Here is an 18,529-nt window from a genome sequence, read left to right as displayed (position 1 = left end):
CTACGATTTCTATAAGCCCAAGACCCCAAATCGGGAGGTCGGTTTATATGGGGACTATATCAAAAACTGGACCGATATAGCCCATCTTCGAACTTGACCTGCCTGCAGACAAAAGACGAGTTTGTGCAAAATTTCAGCACGATTGCTTCATTATTGAAGACTGTAGCGTGATTACAACAGACAGACAGACGGACAGGCGGACATCGTTATATCGTCTTAGAATTTCTCTCTGATCAAGAATATATATACTTTATATAGTCGAAAATCGATATTTCGATGTGTTACAAACGGAATGACAAACTTATTATACCCCCGTCACCATTCTATGGTGGTGGGTATAAAAATGAATCATACAAACAAAAAACAATGAGTTCATTTTAACTTAAAGAAGTGGTCACTTTTTTTCTGGGTGTAAAGTACCTAGGTTTTCAATTTCAGGCAAAGTGGATAAAAACTACAGGTTCTAGAAGCCCAAGAAATAAATTCGGGAGGTAGGGCTATTGGGAGCTGTACCAAAACATGGACCAATTCTCACCATTTTCAACACACCCCCTAAAGGTCATCAAATACCTCTGGAATTCAAAATTCAGACATTTTGGGTAAAAACTACGAATTCTACAAGCCCAAGAAACAAAATCGGGAAATTGGTCCATATGGGGACTATACCAAAACATGGACCGATTCTGACAATTTTCGACACACCAATTTGTGGTCTTAGAATATCTCTAGATTTCCAATTTCAGGCAAATAGGATTGTAAATACACTTTCTAGACGCCCAAGATGCAAAATCGGGAAATCGGTCCATATGGGGGCTATACCAAAACATGGACCGATAGGCAGCATTTTCAATACACTTTTTGATAATCCAAAAATACCTCTAGATTTCCAATTTCAGGAAAATTGGATAAAAAGCAAAGGTTTTTATAAGCCCAAGACCCCAAATCGGGAAGTCGGTTTATAAGGGGACTATATCAAAACTTGGACCGATATAGCCCATCTTCGAACCTGCCTGCAAACAAAATACGAATCTGTGCCAAACTCCAGGACGATAACGCCATTATTGAAGGCTGTGGCGTGATTACAACAGACAGACGGACATGCTTATATCGTGTTAGAATTTTTCCCTGATCAAGAATATATATACTAAAGTAAAGTATAGTCTGAAATCGATATTTCGATGTGTTACAAACGGAATTACAAACTTATTACACCCCCGTCACCATTCTATGGTGGTGGGTATAATGAATTATTATTTGAAAATTCTATACACTTTATTCAAACTTTGATAAATGAAGAGTATAACAGGTTGGCTGATAAGTCCCCGGTCTGACACATAGATGGCATCGCTGGTATTAAATGCATATTATTTTTATATAGTACCAACCTTCAAATGATTCGTGTCAACATTTGACGTCTGTAAGTAAAATAGTTTTTGAGATAGAACGTCTTTTGTGAAGAAGCTTTTGTTATTGTGAAAAAAATGGAAAAATGGGAATTTCGTGTTTTGATAAAATACTGTTTTCTGAAAGGGAAAAATACGGTGGAAGCTTGATAATGAGTTTCCGGACTATGCCCCAGGGAAATCAACAATAATTGATTGGTATGTAAAATTCAAGCGTGGTGAAATGAGCACGGAGGACGGTGAACTCAGTGGACGCCCGAAAGAGGTGGTTACCTATGAAAACATCAAAAAAAATCCACAAAATGATTTTGAATGACCATAAAAGGAAGTTGATCGAGATAGCAGAGGCCTTAAAGATATCAAAGGAACGTGTTGGTCATATCATTCATCAATATTTGGATATGCGAAAGCTCTGTGCAAAATAGGTGCCGCGCGAGCTCACATTTGACCAAAAACAACAACGTGTTGATGATTCTGAGCGGTGTTTGCAGCTGTTAACTCGTAATACCCCCGAGTTTTTCCGTCGATATGCGACAATGGATGAACCATGGCTCCATCACTACACTCCTGAGCCCAATCGACAGTCGGCTGAGTGGACAGCGACCGGTGAACCGTCTTCGAAGCGTGGAAGACCGCTGGCAAGGAGTCCGAAGGAGTACTACCAAAATGGTATCAAAAAATTGGAAGGTCGTTATAATCGTTGTATCGCTCTTGAAGGGAACTATGTTGAATAATAAAAACGAATTTTGACAAAAAAATGTGTTTTTCTTTGTTAGACCGGGGACTTATCAGCCAACCTGTTATTATACGAACGGCATTTTGGTGCTCAACTTGGATGTAATGAATTTGAAATATTATTGCAATATCAATAATATCGCTTAAAATTGGACTATTTTTTGTATCGTGACTAAAAAGATGAAAAGTTTTTATAGATAAAGAGAGAGAGAATGATTTATTTAGTTTCGCTGTTTTTTTTATAATCTTTCTGTTGGCTTTTACCACTTGTAGTCATTTTTATTTTTCCATAAATAGCACCAAAATAACCTTATGGTAAATAAGCAGATTCAATACATTTGCTAAATTTTGTTTTCGTATTTTTTATACAAAATAATCTCGAATGCATCTTGTTGTAGATAAAATTAACTATAAAACATGCTATACCTGCGAAATGTTATATTGAATCGATATGAGAGATAAGCTCTCGTAGTTTGATGAATCACTGGGGGAATGACCTTCTACACACAGAGAACAATTTGGTTGGAAATCGGTTCTGATAATGAAAATTCTACATTTAGAATTATATATTAGGTGTGTCAACCTATTTTCTTTAATGCAATCATCTTTTCATGCTTACTATCATTTGACAATCATTTCAATAGAATTTCGTTTGTGATACAAGACAAATGGTTGAAGCAACAAAATCTATATATTTTGAAGCATTTGTTTCGAATTCTGTTGGTACAACCAACTTTAAATAAATTTCGTAACTGCCATTTAGCAATCAGCACTTACATACAGTATTCACAACCGAATCCTATTTGAAATATTTTTAAATGTCACTTCAATTTTTGTTAATTATTTGGTGCTCAAAGAAGATTTTTTTTCAATTAAACGTCTCAAATGACGATTTTTAAACCGCTACAAAGTGGCTACCACAATGATGTTCAAAGCGTTATTTTCATGATGACCGGCTGTACACTGAAAAAAATATTGTCGTGAGGTCAAAGATTTCATGTCTTTAAAATACGAATACAAATTTTGCTTAGCATAGAAGACGCATTTCTCTAAAATAAAGTTATTTTCCTTGTCCAAAAGTCGATAAACTTTTCAATGAAGTCGTATTGTCCTTATAATTAAGTAATTTTACCTCAAAATGGGTATCTTAACATGAAAGAAAAAAATTATAGGCTAAGGTCAACTTGACTTTAATAATTCAGAAAAATTCTTTAAATTTAATGAAATTGTCTTTAAATTTGTTGTATTTTTGCATCTTGACTACAAAGCAAAAAATCGTTCAAATATAGGACATGTTTTTCAAAATTTTATTTTAAAGAAGTTTTTTACTTCAAACATAGCATAATTTCTACTGGAAGTCGAGTCCTAATTTGGAAAATAAAGTTTCCGTTAACTCGTTTTTAAAAGACTTTGATAGCATATGAAGAAAAAAAGCTGAGAAAGCGAAAAATTAAAATTTGCTTCCTAGAAGCAAGTACACAAAACCTAAATTTAAAAGAGAATTGTGTCTTAAAAGTATCCTTACTTGTATTCTCCGCTTCTTTGGCTCGGAATCAATACTAAATTTTTTAAAGTAAAGACAAAATCTTTGGAACCGAGTATGCTTTTTTTTTCAGTGTAATTAAACGACGTATGTAAAAGATACGTCACGATATAGGAGTGGATCATTTATGTTAGGTATATTATAGGGCATAAATAATCATACGTATCACACCCCAATCGGATTTAATGATATATCTCCAGGATGCTTTGTGTACTTGGAACCTCACAGAGATGTCGTTGTGAATAAAGTGGTACGTTCTGAACTGTTCTTATAAACAAGAGTGCACCAAAATCGAACTAATCTTTTTTGATTTATTTTTAAACAATAAACCAATATGTCAACGTTGTACAACGGACCCAAATGGATACAAAGGGCCATGGGCCAGATTCGGCCAAACACTCAAAAGTTATTTATTTTTCATAATGCCTAACACACTATCGAGACGCACTCAGCTATAAGAAGTTCATCACTTGTGGTTTCAAAACATCACTTGTCCAAACGTGTCTATAGGCACAGACCAAAATAACTTATAGCGACCAAAAATACCGTATATGCACAAACTAGTAACATAATACGGGTCCATTTTTATGCATTTTAATATTTAAACAAGTATATACGGCCGTAAGTTCGGCCAGGCCGAAGCTTATGTACCCTCCACCATTAATTGCGTAGAAACTTCTACTGAAGCCGATGGCTAGGTATCTTAAAACTTCCTAACACCGTAATATATACCACATAGTCCATACGTGGTATATATTAAACTAAAAAAGGCCGATTAAATACGTATATAATTAAGTTTAAAGTTTGTATAGAAATAAAATTTTGACAACATTTTCTATAGACGTAAAATTTTGACAAAATTTTCTATAGAAATAAAATTTGGAAAAAAATTCTATAGAAATAAAATTTTGACAAAATTTTCTATAGAAATAAAATTTTGACAAAATTTTCTATAGAAATAACATTTTAACAATATTTTCTATAAAAATAAAATTTTGGTAGATTATTTTTGGCTCGAGTGGCAACCATGATTATGAACCGATATGGCTATATATAACTACAGATCGGCTATATATAACTACAGACCGATATGGACCAATTTTGGCATGGTTATTAGAGGCCTTATACTAACACCACGTTGCAAATTTCAACCGGATCGGATGAATTTTGCTCCTCCAAGAGGCTCCGGAGATCAAATCTGGGGAACGGTTTATATGGGGGCTGTATATAATTATGGACCGATATGGATCAATTCTTGCATGGTTGTTAGAGACCATATACTAACACCACGTACCAAATTTCAACCGGATCGGATGAATTTTGCTCCTCTAAGAGGCTCCGGACTCCGGAGGTCAAATCTGGGGATCGTTTATATGGGGGCTATATATAATTATGGACCGATGTGGACCAATTTTTGCATGGTTGTTAGAGATCATATATTAACACTAAGTACCAAATTTCACCAGGATCGGATAAAATTTGCTGCTCTTAGAGGAGCCGCAAGCCAAATTTTGGGGGTTCGTTTATATGGGGGCTATACGTAAAAGTGGACCGATATGGCCCATTTGCCATCCATCCGACCTACATCAATATCAACTACTTGTGCCAAGTTTCAAGTCGATAGCTTGTTTCGTTCGGAAGTTAGCGTGATTTCAACAGACGGACGGACGGACATGCTCAGATCGACTCAGAATTTCACCACGACCTAGAATATATATACTTTATGGGGTCTTAGAGCAGTATTTCGATGTGTTACAAACGGAATGACAAAGTTAATATACCCTCCATCCTATGGTGGAGGGTATAAAAAAAACGGAACATTCCCGCACGTTTCGTCCACGGCGATTCACGATTTCGTGGCCGGCGTTCGTGTCTCTTTGGCCATGGAAAGACTTGAAATAATCGTTTAACGTTGTGATTGCAATTTTGTCGGCCTTGCAATGCGCTAAGGCGACTTTTAAGGCATATAGAGCAAAGAACCCCGGTTCGTGTCACCGTTGTGGAAATCATTTTAGATGTTAGTTTGTAATGTAAATTAAGTATAGAAATGAGAAAGTGCATATAGTATTTCCCATTTTTAGTATTTAATGGGCCAGATCGTTGTCAGATAGAACTTCTCATTAAATGTTTTTCTTTCAAACCAACTTTTGCAACGAAAAAAAAAAAAAAAAAATAATGGCAAATAATGTTAGTTTAAGAGAATTTTTTTTGGCGTGTGTATATATTTCTAAAAAGAGTAGGCGTGAAAGTATAAGTTATGTACACTTTCAAACGACAACATTGGTGGTGCCTAACCTTTAGATTGCAAAAATATTCTGTATACGAAAGATTAGATTATTCATTGACATTTGATTAAACTTATCGAATTAAGTGGTAGATTGACAAACTAAAACTATTTATTGTAGTACATGAAGTTTGTAATTAGATATGCTCTTACGTATTCAGATTTGATTTTCCTTTGTAAGTTTCATATATGTATGCACGCTTAGAAAAAAAAACGTTTGGAAAACGTGTATCGAATAAGTTGCTCTTTTGTCACAGTTTTTTTAATTTCTTCGAAAATTTCAAACTTTCAATACCAAAAAAAAATTGTTTTTATTTTTGCAATAAAAAAAAAAACTTTTAATAATTTTCCAAAATCACAGTCCATTTCGTTTGTATCAAGCACAGTTCTTTTATGACTTTAAGTCTTTAATAAGACACGTTTTGGATGTTTCATAGTAAAAAATGAATGTTATGTTTCCGTTAAATAAAGCTTATTTACATTGGCTCGTGGGCGCCCAAGACTATGGTCTATAAATAAAACTGCTTGACCTCTTGCGTTGCTTGTGCGTTGGTGGCCCAGTGTATAGTATTTTTGCTTATAATAGTATGGTCCGCGGTTCCGATTCTCCGTCCAGTCAAAAGGTAAAATTTATAAAAAAAAAGTAAGGAAAGTCTAATGTCGGCCGGGGCCGACTATATTATACCCTGCACCACTTTGTAGATCTAAATTTTCGATACCATATCACATCCGTCAAATGTGTTGGGTGCTATATATAAAGGTTTGTCCCAAATACATACATTTAAATATCACTCGATTTGGACAGAATTTGATAGACTTTTACAAAATCTATAGACTCAAAATTTAAGTTGGAAAATGCACTAGGGTGGAACACAATATTAGTAAAAAACTATGGGAAACATTTAAATCTGAAGCAATTTTAAGGGAACTTCGCAAAAGTTTATTTATGATTTATCGCTCGATATTTATGTATTAGAAGTTTAGGAAAATTAGAGTCATTTTTACAACTTTTCCAATAAGCAGTGGCGATTTAACAAGGAAAATGTTGGTATTTTGACCATTTTTGTCGAAATCAGAAAAACATATATATGGGAGCTATATCTAAATCTGAACCGATTTCAATCAAATTTTGCACACTTGACTATACTACTAATTGTACTCCTAGTGCAAAATTTCAACCAAATTGAGCCAAAACTCTGGCGTCTGGTCCATATCGGGCGACAAATATATAGGAAGCTATATCTAAATCTGAACCGATTTCAATCAAATTTGGCACACATTTAACAAAAGTTTTTTGAGTTGTCCATATGAAAATGTTTTCACATTCTGTAAAACAATCATCGTTTATAACAAATCGTATATACTTAAAAAAAAAAACTTCCTTACAGCGAAAAGTAAATGGGAAACGGGATTTGTTTGTCTGAAATTTCGTTGGTGAGGAATGAATTATTTTTTTTGTATGTAATTTTTGATTATTTTAGTTGTGACATAAATATTTTTATAAAAGCAATCATTTAGAATTTTCTATTCGGGTATGTTCTTGGTTTCACATGAAAGGCTCACGGGGAACTTTTCCCCTTGGGGTTTGTTCTGCAAGCTACTTTTTGCTCCACATATGGGAAAATTATTCGAAAAATTAAATCAATTGAACAGTACCTTCTAAGAAATCTACCAGACATACAGACAAAAGGACTTTGATGTATTCGACACAGGAAATCGTACAACCAAATGTAGTAGATTTCAACTTTTTATTCGTATCAAAAATAATGTATCTCTAATATTTACAATTTTTATTATAAAGGGTGATTCTTTTGAGGTTAGGATTTTCATGCATTAGTATTTGACAGATCACGTGGGATTTCAGACATGGTGTCAAAGAGAAAGATGCTCAGTATGCTTTGACATTTCATCATGAATAGACTTACTAACGAGCAACGCTTGCAAATCATTGAATTTTATTACCAAAATCAGTGTTCGGTTCGAAATGTGTTTATCGACAAATTTTGTTCAGCGATGAGGCTCATTTCTGGTTGAATGGCTACGTAAATAAGCAAAATTGCCGCATTTGGAGTGAAGAGCAACCAGAAGCCGTTCAAGAACTGCCCATGCATCCCGAAAAATGCACTGTTTGGTGTGGTTTGTACGCTGGTGGAATCATTGGACCGTATTTTTTCAAAGATGCTGTTGGACGCAACGTTACGGTGAATGGCGATCGCTATCGTTCGATGCTAACAAACTTTTTGTTGCCAAAAATGGAAGAACTGAACTTGGTTGACATGTGGTTTCAACAAGATGGCGCTACATGCCACACAGCTCGCGATTCTATGGCCATTTTGAGGGAAAACTTCGGAGAACAATTCATCTCAAGAAATGGACCGGTAAGTTGGCCACCAAGATCATGCGATTTGACGCCTTTAGACTATTTTTTGTGGGGCTACGTCAAGTCTAAAGTCTACAGAAATAAGCCAGCAACTATTCCAGCTTTGGAAGACAACATTTCCGAAGAAATTCGGGCTATTCCGGCCGAAATGCTCGAAAAAGTTGCCCAAAATTGGACTTTCCGAATGGACCACCTAAGACGCAGCCGCGGTCAACATTTAAATGAAATTATCTTCAAAAAGTAAATGTCATGGACCAATCTAACGTTTCAAATAAAGAACCGATGAGATTTTGCAAATTTTATGCGTTTTTTTTTTAAAAAAAGCTATCAAGCTCTTAACAAATCACCCTTTATAATCCACATCTTTAGTAATCTTCATATAAATTTTATAGCATTTTAAAATTAAAGAAATTCGAGAAACGTTCTTGGGCTTCCTTCAATGAGGTCCTCTTGGTCTCTGGCATAATCAGCAAAAGTAAAACACCAATCACTAGCACGATTATGCTCATAGCCATTAAACTGCCATCATCACCAAGCGAATTAATGGTGTTCAGAAGGACGATCTGAATAATCTGCTGCACTACAATACAAATGGTCATACAGAACGGTTTAGTTTTTAGCGGGAAAGCTTCACTCAAATATGTTGAGGTATTCGGGGCATATAGACCGGAGAAAAATTGTATACATACACCAAGTGCCAGAACCGTTTCCATTTGGTGAACACGGATAAAATTATAGCTAGTGTTAATTATGGAAGTTATGTAGATCATAAGGGCACCGACAACAATTGCCCATAGGACCGAAGGTAATTTACGTCCTAGTCTATCCACAAATAATAAAGACAGACTACTGCCAAAGATTCTTAAGAGAGCAGCTGCTATGGGAAACCATGAGGCTCTGGCTACAACCATTGCATAGGCCATGAGGGAAGTCAAAACAATGGAGTCTGTAAAGGCGAGAATAGAACTTCGGGAAATGATCATTTTCAGTGTTGGCATGATACATGAGCCATTAGGGCTATTGACATATTCCTTGAGTTCTTCCAAACGGTTTTGAATGGACTCCGTAACTCCCGAAGTTCTTTCCATCTGAACCAAACATGTCAGAGCTCCGGCTTCATCTTCCAAACGAATCAAATCCACAGGTGATTCCATAAAATAGAATAGGGAACCCACAGACAATATAGCCAATATGATATCTAAAACTCCATGGAAGCTATTAACTGTAAAATCGGATTTCACATTCCATTTGGTAGCGACTAACATTTGGATGCCAAAACCTAAGGATGTAGAGAATTGCTCCATTCCAGTGGCTATACCACGGCGTGTAATGCTTGATATTTCGCTGGAATGCATGAGATATGGAACTATGATCAAACCAATGCCTATGCCATTTAAATATCGGCCGGCAATCAAGGTATCGTAGTCTGAGGGCATAGATACAAAGAGAATACCACCAACTAGAATTAATATTGATGAGCCCGCCTACAAAAAATAAGAGATAATAAAGAGCATAGACATTCGGTATATATTTCTATATTTACCATTAAAAATTTTCTTGCAAGAAGATTTCGTAGCGGTAGGGAAATCAAAGATCCCACAATTACTGCAATAAACCAACTGTAGTAGAAGTGACGATGAGGTATGGACACTTTACTATCAATCCATCCTATACTTTGAGCTAAACACATTCCGGCCGATATAAACAATAGGGTTCCTGCAAATGAAAATTGATAATAATAATAATTAAAAAAAAAAAAAAAAACAAAAAGGAAACAATAAATAACAAGTAAGGAAAGTCTAAAGTCGGGCGGGACCCTGCACCATTTTGTGGATCTACATTTTCGATACCATCTGAAATCCTTCAAATTTGTTGGGTGCTATATATATAAAGGTTTATGTTCCTTATATATATATATATATATATATATATATATATATATATATATATATATATATATAAGGAACATAAACCTTTATATATATATATATATATATATATATATATATATATATATATATATATATATATATATATATATATATATATATATATATATATATATATATATATATATATATATATATATATATATATATATATATATATATATATATATATATATATATATATATATATATATATATACCCTGCCAGCATTTCAAAGTTCCATTTCAACCTCATCGTTACCACAGACTCGTAAATGTCACTTCAACCATCATGAAAAGGTACATCAAAAAGTACATGCAAGTAATTTGCCATCCCTACTGTTAAAAAAGCCATTTTTTTGTGAAACGCCAAGCGCAACCAGCTTGTTATATTTTAATTAAATAAAAACGAAAATAAAGTTCTCAAAACATAGATTATACGCTTAAAATTGTGAAAGGTATATTGGTGAACAATTTGGTGATTTTCCAAATGGAATAAAGTGATTGTTTTTCAGATATTTTACAGACACGCTGCCTCCATGGAATAAAACCACTGGTTGATAGACGCAGCAACATGTAACTCGCTACTTGTAACTCAACATCATCATTAATGCCAAAAATTATGTTAAATGTAATGTGATAGTGGTATAAATGTTATATTTTTAAGAATTTGTAAATGTTTAATCAAATTAATAAATCTCTAAACAAACGTGTTTTACTCGACCACAATGATTCTTTTACAACTATCTTAAAATGCACTTTTTCTGATTGTTTGGAGGGTCCCTTATTGGCGTCGTTCTAAATTGGTCTATAAAGGCACCTAATAATTGCACTCATGCGAAACATTTTTGTAGTAACTTGGCGTGGTACAACTTCTCAATAGTGACGGCGCTTTTCCGACGAGTTTTTGATGTCGTATATGATTGTTTTCGACGTAGTTGGGATTCTCAAAAGAGTCCCCAAATTCAAAAAATGTTGGCAGGGTATATATATATATATATATATATATATATATATATATATATATATATATATATATATATATATATATATATATATATATATATATATATATATATATATATATATATATATATATATATATATATATATATATATATATATATATATATATATATATATATACTTATAAATCTGAACCGACAATATACATAAGGCTTCTTAGTGGACAATATATTTAAGCCTTCTTAGAAAATCTACATGCACAGAAAAACATGTTTGGACATGGTTGTCGCATCCATTTAATGCTTATCGAGAGTTTCTCAAATGCCGGAAAAATTACATGTTCGGGAAAATAATGTAGATGACCATTCAATTTTTTTACTTTTTTGCAATGAAAAAAGTATTTTTATAGGTTACGTATAGACATGTCTAGAACCGTTACATGGCCATAAAGACCATGTACATCGTTTTCGTGACCATTTAATTTTTTAATTTTTTTGCAGCGAAAATAATTTTATAAAAACATTGAGCAGGTACACACGATTTTAATTTTGCGCGTCAGTCGTGTGTTGATTGTTTCTTGGAATGAACGGAGAATACGGAATTGGTTTTGTGTTAATTTATTTAGTCAGAAGTGGCACATGGTTTTATATCAACACAAACAAGTATATACGGCCGTAACTTCGGCCAGGCCGACGCTTAGGTACCCTCCACCAAGGATTGCGTAGAAACTTCTACTGAAGACTGTCATCCACAATCGAATTACTTGGGTTGCGGTAACACTTGCCGATGGCAAGGTATCTTAAAACTTCCTAACACCGTAATATATACCACATAGTCCATACGTGGTATATATTAAACTAAAAAGGCTGATTAAATACGTATATAATTAAGTTTAAAGTTACTATAGAAATAAAATTTTGACAAAATAAAATTTTGACAACATTTTCTATAGAAGTAAAATTTGGAAAAAATTTTCTATAGAAATAAAATTTTGACAATGTTTTCTAAAACAATAAAATTTTGGTAGATTATTTTTGGCTCGAGTGGCAACCATGATTATGAACCGATATGGACCAATTTTTGTGTGATTGGGGATCGGCTATATATAACTATAGACCGATACGCACCAATTTTGGCATGGTTATTAGCGGCCTTATACGAACACCATGTTGCAAATTTCAACCGTATCGAAATTTGATGAATATGAATTTTGCTCCTCCAAGAGGCTCCGGAGATCAAATCTGGGGAACGGTTTACATGGGGCTATATAATTATGGACCGATATTGACCAATTCTTGCGTGTTTCTTAGAGATCACATTCTAACACCACGTTCCAAATTTCAACCGGATCGGATGAATATTGCTCCTCTAAGAGGCTCCGGAGGTCAAATCTGGGGATCGGCTATTAGAGACAATATACTAACACCACGTACCAAATTTCAATCGGATCGGATGACTTTTGCTCCTCTAAGAGGCTCCGGAGGTCAAATCTGGCGATCGGTTTATATGGGGGCTATATATAATTATGGGCCGATGTGGACCAATTTTTGCATGGTCATTAGAGAACATATACCAACACCATGTACCAAATTTCAGCTGGATCGGATGAAATTTGCTTTTCTTAGAGGCTCCACAAGCCAAATCGGTGGATCGGTTTATATGGGGGCCATATATAATTATGCACCGATGTGGACCAATTTTTGCATGGTCATTAGAGACCATATACTAACACCATGTACCAAATTTCAGCCGGATCGCAAGCCAAATCGGGGGATCGGTTTATATGGGGCCTATATATAATTATGGACCGATGTGGACCAATTTTTGCATGGTTGTTAGAGACCATATACTAACACCAAGTACCAAATTTCAGCTGGATCGGATGAAATTTGCATCTCTTAGAGGCCTCGCAAGCCAAATCGGGGGATCGGTTTATATGGGGGCTATATATAATTATAGACCGATGTGGACCAATTTTTGCATGGTTGTTAGAGACCATATACTAACACCATGTACCAAATTTCAGCCGGATCGGATGAAATTTGCTTCTCTTAGAGGCCTCGCAAGCCAAATTTGGGGTGCGTTTATATGGGGGCTATACGTAAAAGTGGATCGATATGGCCCATTTACAATACCATTCGACCTACATCAAAAACAACTACTTGTGCCAAGTTTCAAGTCGATAGCTTGTTTCGTTTGGAAGTTAGCGTGATTTCAACAGACGGACGGACGGACGGACATGCTCAGATCGACTCAGAATTTCACCACGACCCAGAATATATATACTTTATGGGGTCTTAGAGCAATATTTCGATGTGTTACAAAGGGAATGACAAAGTTAATATACCCCCCATCCTATGGTGGAGGGTATACAAATTATTAAATTTAGGGCACATATTTTGGAAATTTGTGCCACTCCGTTCAATTCGTATGTCTTTGAATTAATGCAAATTTTCCTTAAGGTAAAGTAACACATGTTTGATTTAAAGAAATCTTCCTTCAATTAACTGACTTTATGATAAAAACTCTTCAAATATAGACTAAGACTTATCTTGAGGATTTTGTATCTTTGGTTTAAAGTTTCTATGGTATTAAGAAAACATGTTTTACTTTGAATGATCTGTTATAATGTGAATTTTCAAACTGGCATTCGTTTGTATTTGAAAATCTTTATTAATATACCGGTAAAAAAGAATGAAAACTCGATAAATGAGATCTGTATCCAAATTTTAATTTTATTGATCCTAGATTTAAAGCCATAAAGATCGCTAAAAACGTCTTTATTTGAAAGAAGGTGCACCTTTGGCTCGGAATCAATATACAAAAATTAAGTACAAAGATCTCGTATTTCCCACAAAATAATTTAGAATTTCTCACAATTTGTAATTTTACCAAAAATGCCCCCATGTTGAAGTTCATACGGCGCTAAGCACATTCTTACTAAGAAATTATCTTTAACAAGTAAAGAAACAATTAATTATTACACTGAAAAAAAAGCATGCCCGGTTCCAAAGATTTTGTCTTTACTTTAAACCTTTTGGTATTGATTCCCAGCCAAAGAAGCGGAGAATACAAGTTGGGATACTTTTAAGACACAATTCTCCTTCAAATTTGGGTTTTGTGTACTTGCTTCTAGGAAGCAAATTTAAATTGTTCGTTTTTATACCCTCCACCATAGGATGAGGGGTATATGAACTTTGTCATTTGGTTTGTAACACTTCGAAATATTGCTCTAAGACCCCATAAAGTATATATATTCTGGGTCGTGGTGAAATTCTGAGTCGATCTAAGCATGTCCGTCCGTCCGTCTGTTGAAATCACTCTAACATTCGAACGAAACAAGCTATCGACTTGAAACTTGGCACAAGTAGTTGTTATTGATGTAGGTCGGATGGTATTGGAAATGGCCCATCGGTCCACTTTAACGTATAGGCCCCATATAAACCGATCCCCAGATTTGGCTTCTGGTGCCTCTAATAGAAGCACATTTCATCCGATCCGGCTGAAATTTGGTACATGGTGTTAGTATATGATCTATAACAATCATGCAAAAATTGGTCCATATCGGTCCACTTTTACGTATAGCCCCCATATAAAGCGATCCCCAGATTTGGCTTCCGTAGCCTCTAAGAGAAGCAAATTTCATCCGATCCGTCTGAAATTTGGTATGTGGTATTAGTATATGGTCTGTAACAACCATGCCACAATTGGTCCATATCGGTCCATAATTAGATATAGCCCCCATATAAACCGATCTCCAGATTTGACCTCCGGAGCATCTTAGAGGAGCAAAATTCATCCGATCCGATTGAAAATTGGTATGTGGTGTTAGTGCATGGTCTCTAACAAACATGCATATATTGGTAAATATCGGCCCATAATTATATATTGCCCCCATATAAACCGATCCCCAGATTTGTCCTCCGGAGCCTCTTGGAGGAGCAAAATTCATCCAATCCGGTTGAAATTTGGTACGTGGTGTAAGTATATGGTCTCTAACAACCATGCCAAAATTGGTCCATATCGGTCCATAATTATATATAGACCCCATATAAATCGATCCCTACATTTGACCTCCGGACCTCTTGGAGGATCAAAATTCATCCGATTCGGTCGAAATTTGGTACGTGGTGTTAGTATATGGTCTCTAACAACCATGCCAAAATTGGTCCATATCGGTCTATAGTTATATATAGCCGATCCCCAATCACACAAAAATTGGTCCATATCGATTCATAATCATTGTTGCCACTCGACCCAAAAATAATCTATTAAAATTTTATTTCTATAGAAAATTTTGTCAAAATTTTATTCCTATAGAAAATTTTGTCAAATTTTATTTCTACAGAAAATTTTGCCAACATTTTAATTCTATAGAGAATGTTGTCAACATTTTAATTCTATTGAAAACTTTGTCATAATTTTATTTCTATAGAAAATTTTGTCAAAATTTTATTTCTATAGAAACTTTTGTCAAAATTTTATTTCTATAGAAAATTTTATCAAATTTAATTATATACGTATTTAATCGGCCTTTTTTTAGTTTAATTATATCCCGTATGGATTACCTTGCAATTTAGAAGACGGTGTTAGGAATTTTTAAGATACCTTGCCATTGGCAAGTGTTACCGCAATCCAAGTAATTCGATTGTGGATGACAGTCTTTAGTAGAAGTTTATACGCAATCCATGGTGGAGGTTACATAAGCTTTTTTTTCAGTGTATGTTTAGTTGGTTCCACAGATGGTAGAATTCTACCAAAAATGGTAGATTTTTAGAATTTTTAATGTTTTGGTAGATTTTGCAATTCATAAATAGAAATAAAATTTTGACAACATTTTCTATAGAAATAAAATTTTGTCATAATTTTCTATAGAAATAGAAATCAAATCTTGACAAAATTTTCTATAGAAATACAATCTTGACAAAATGTTTAATACAAATAAAATTTTTTCTATAGAAATAGAAATAAAATTTTAACAAAATTTTCTATAGAAATACAATCTTAAAAAAATTTTTAATACAAATAAAATTTTTACAAAATTTTCTATAGATATAAAATTTTTACAAAATTTTCTATAGATATAAAATTTTGACAAAATTTTCTATAGAAATACAATTTTGACAAAATTTCCAATAGAAATAAAATTTTGTCAAAATTTTGAATAGAAATAAAATTTTCCATAGAAAAAAAAATTTTCAAAAAATTTTTTATAGAAAAAAATTTAAAAAAAAATTTTTATAGAAATAAAATTTTGCAAAACAAGATTTTTGTTGTTGGTATAGAAATACAATCTTGACAAAATTTTTAATACAAAATAAAAATTTTTCTATAGAAATAGAAATAAAATTTTGACAAAATTTTCTATAGTTATACAATTTTGACAAAATTTCCAATAGAAATACAATAAAATTTAAAAAAAAAAAATTATAGAAATAAAATTTTGCAAAATAAGATTTTTGTTGTTGGTATTTTTTTTTGTAAAATTTGCTTCAAATTTTGGTCAATTTTTTTTGGCCCGAGTGGCAACCGTGGTTCGTTCACTATCTTTTTAGTTTACTGCACTGAAAAAAACATGCCCGGTTCCAAAGAATTTATCTTTACACTAATAATTTTGGTATTGATTCCGAGCCAAAAAAGCTTCCGAGCAAAAAAAGCTTGAAACACGGCCAAATTTAAGACACATTTCTCTTTTAAATTGAACTTTTGCGTACTTTATTGAATTTTTTTGTTTGCCAGCTTGCCAAATTCAGATTCGACTTCAAGTAGAAATTATGCTTTGTAAAAAGTGTTGAAGACATTGAAGTGTTGAAATATATCTCCTATTTTAAACGTTGTTTTGGTTTGTTGTCAAGATACAAAAGAAACTTAAAGGCGATTTCATAAAGTTTTGAAAATTTTTTTCACAATTATTAAATACAAGTTGACCTTACTCAAATGAAATTTTCTTTCATGTTAGTATACCCAACTTTAATTTGAATCAGTTAAGTGATAAAGACAAAACGACTTCACTGAAAATTTTATCAACTTTTGGACAATGAAAAAACTTTATAACAGATAAATGCGTCTTCTATGCTAAGCAAAATTCGCATTGATATTTTAATGATATGAAATCTTTGGCCTCACGACAATATTATTGTGGGTATCATATGGACCATCCGAACATTAAAAGGTCTTTTTAGTAAAATAAACCACCAATTTTTTAAAAATTTCGCAAATACAATTTCAAATCCATAGGGAAACATTTTAATATTTGTTTTTTGTTTTTCTTCTTAGTCCTGCAAAATCCTCACCTGGGGTGAGGGGACTCAATCGAAAGCCTTGCAAATTGTTAAAACCCTGTATGGGTTTTGTAGCAGCTCCTTCCATGGTGTTTATATTAAAAATTTATTCGAAAGTTCGTGTTAAATTTTAGATCTAATATATAATACGATTATTAGTTATCGATCCCGCAAACAAAATATGACTGAAATTTGCTCTCAAACATTTGTTTCTTTTCGTCAATTTGTTGTTTTCCCATGGCAGATAAGGCCTTGCCCGCATATCAATATATTGAGATATGTATAGTTCAGTTGTTAAAACTAAAACAAAGGTTGAAATGGACTTGCAATGTACCCTATAATAAGGAATCAGTTGATAAAATGCGCTTAGCTTGTTCTACACACAAAGAAAAAAAAAAAATACTTTCTTCTGGAACGAAATTTAAGACAAACATAGTAATTTCGTTTGGAGCAAATTTGCCTGACTTCTTAACAAATGATTTAACGATTGTCTCTAATTGGTTTAAGTTGCTTTTAAAGAATATTTTTTCCAGAGAAAAGAAATCTCTTATTTCAGTGTAGGAGTGAGGTATCTGTAGAACCCTCCAAAATCAACTCATCCTAATTTTCCATATATTCTCTATTGCTATTATTAACACATTTTTTCCCGTGTTCCCATATTCGCAATCGTTCAAACATACACACGGGTAAAGCTTTTGTACTTTTTCGAAAAGTCTAAACTTTTATTCCCGTAAATAAAAACATTTTTATTCTGAAACCGCATATACACATCTTAATCAGTGATGGTCTGTATCAAGCTATTTTAGGTTTGCAACTGTCGCAAAGTTGTAAACGTTACATACGCGTCGTAAATGTAAGAAAAGTAGCAAACGTCGCAAACTCAAAATACTTCAGTCCCTTCAGCTAGGCAGTGAATAATATCCAAAATGGTGATATACGCGAATAAATTTAAATTCTCAGGAAGTTATTAACAAGTTTAAAAAAACTTGAGAATAGAGTTATTTCAACT

At 33.6% G+C, this 18,529-nt stretch overlaps 1 protein-coding gene and 1 long non-coding RNA gene across 2 annotated transcripts; one reads left to right on the top strand and one right to left on the bottom strand.

The window, feature by feature from the left end:
* Positions 1 to 8,702: 8,702 nt before the first annotated feature.
* Positions 8,703 to 17,679, bottom strand: LOC142229734 (uncharacterized). The gene is made up of 3 exons (XM_075300302.1): positions 17,533 to 17,679; positions 9,889 to 10,061; positions 8,703 to 9,829 (listed from the first exon to the last, which is right to left on the bottom strand). Exons 1-3 carry the CDS (start codon positions 17,606 to 17,608, stop codon positions 8,732 to 8,734), a joined length of 1,347 nt encoding a protein of 448 aa, XP_075156417.1. The 5' UTR covers positions 17,609 to 17,679; the 3' UTR covers positions 8,703 to 8,731.
* On the top strand, positions 10,493 to 11,002 carry LOC142231912 (uncharacterized). Its single transcript, XR_012720960.1, has 2 exons — positions 10,493 to 10,731; positions 10,789 to 11,002. It is a non-coding gene; the product is annotated as an uncharacterized LOC142231912 (long non-coding RNA).
* Positions 17,680 to 18,529: the final 850 nt, after the last annotated feature.

This window comes from Haematobia irritans, chromosome 3 (assembly GCF_050003625.1).
Source record: "Haematobia irritans isolate KBUSLIRL chromosome 3, ASM5000362v1, whole genome shotgun sequence".
NCBI lineage: Eukaryota > Metazoa > Arthropoda > Insecta > Diptera > Muscidae > Haematobia > Haematobia irritans.
The sequence above is the reverse complement of the archived record's forward strand: the minus strand, read 5'-3'. Positions and strand labels throughout refer to the sequence as shown.

Excerpts from the sequence above, each read along its gene's own strand:
- LOC142229734 (XM_075300302.1), bottom strand. The coding sequence starts at position 17,608 with ATGGAAGGAGCTGCTACAAAACCCATACAGGGTTTTAACAATTTGCAA. Across the intron at positions 10,062-17,532 it reads ATTGAGTCCCCTCACCCCAG|GAACCCTATTGTTTATATCG; the intron begins GTGAGGATTTTG and ends TTTCATTTGCAG. Across the intron at positions 9,830-9,888 it reads TTGCAAGAAAATTTTTAATG|GCGGGCTCATCAATATTAAT; the intron begins GTAAATATAGAA and ends TATTTTTTGTAG.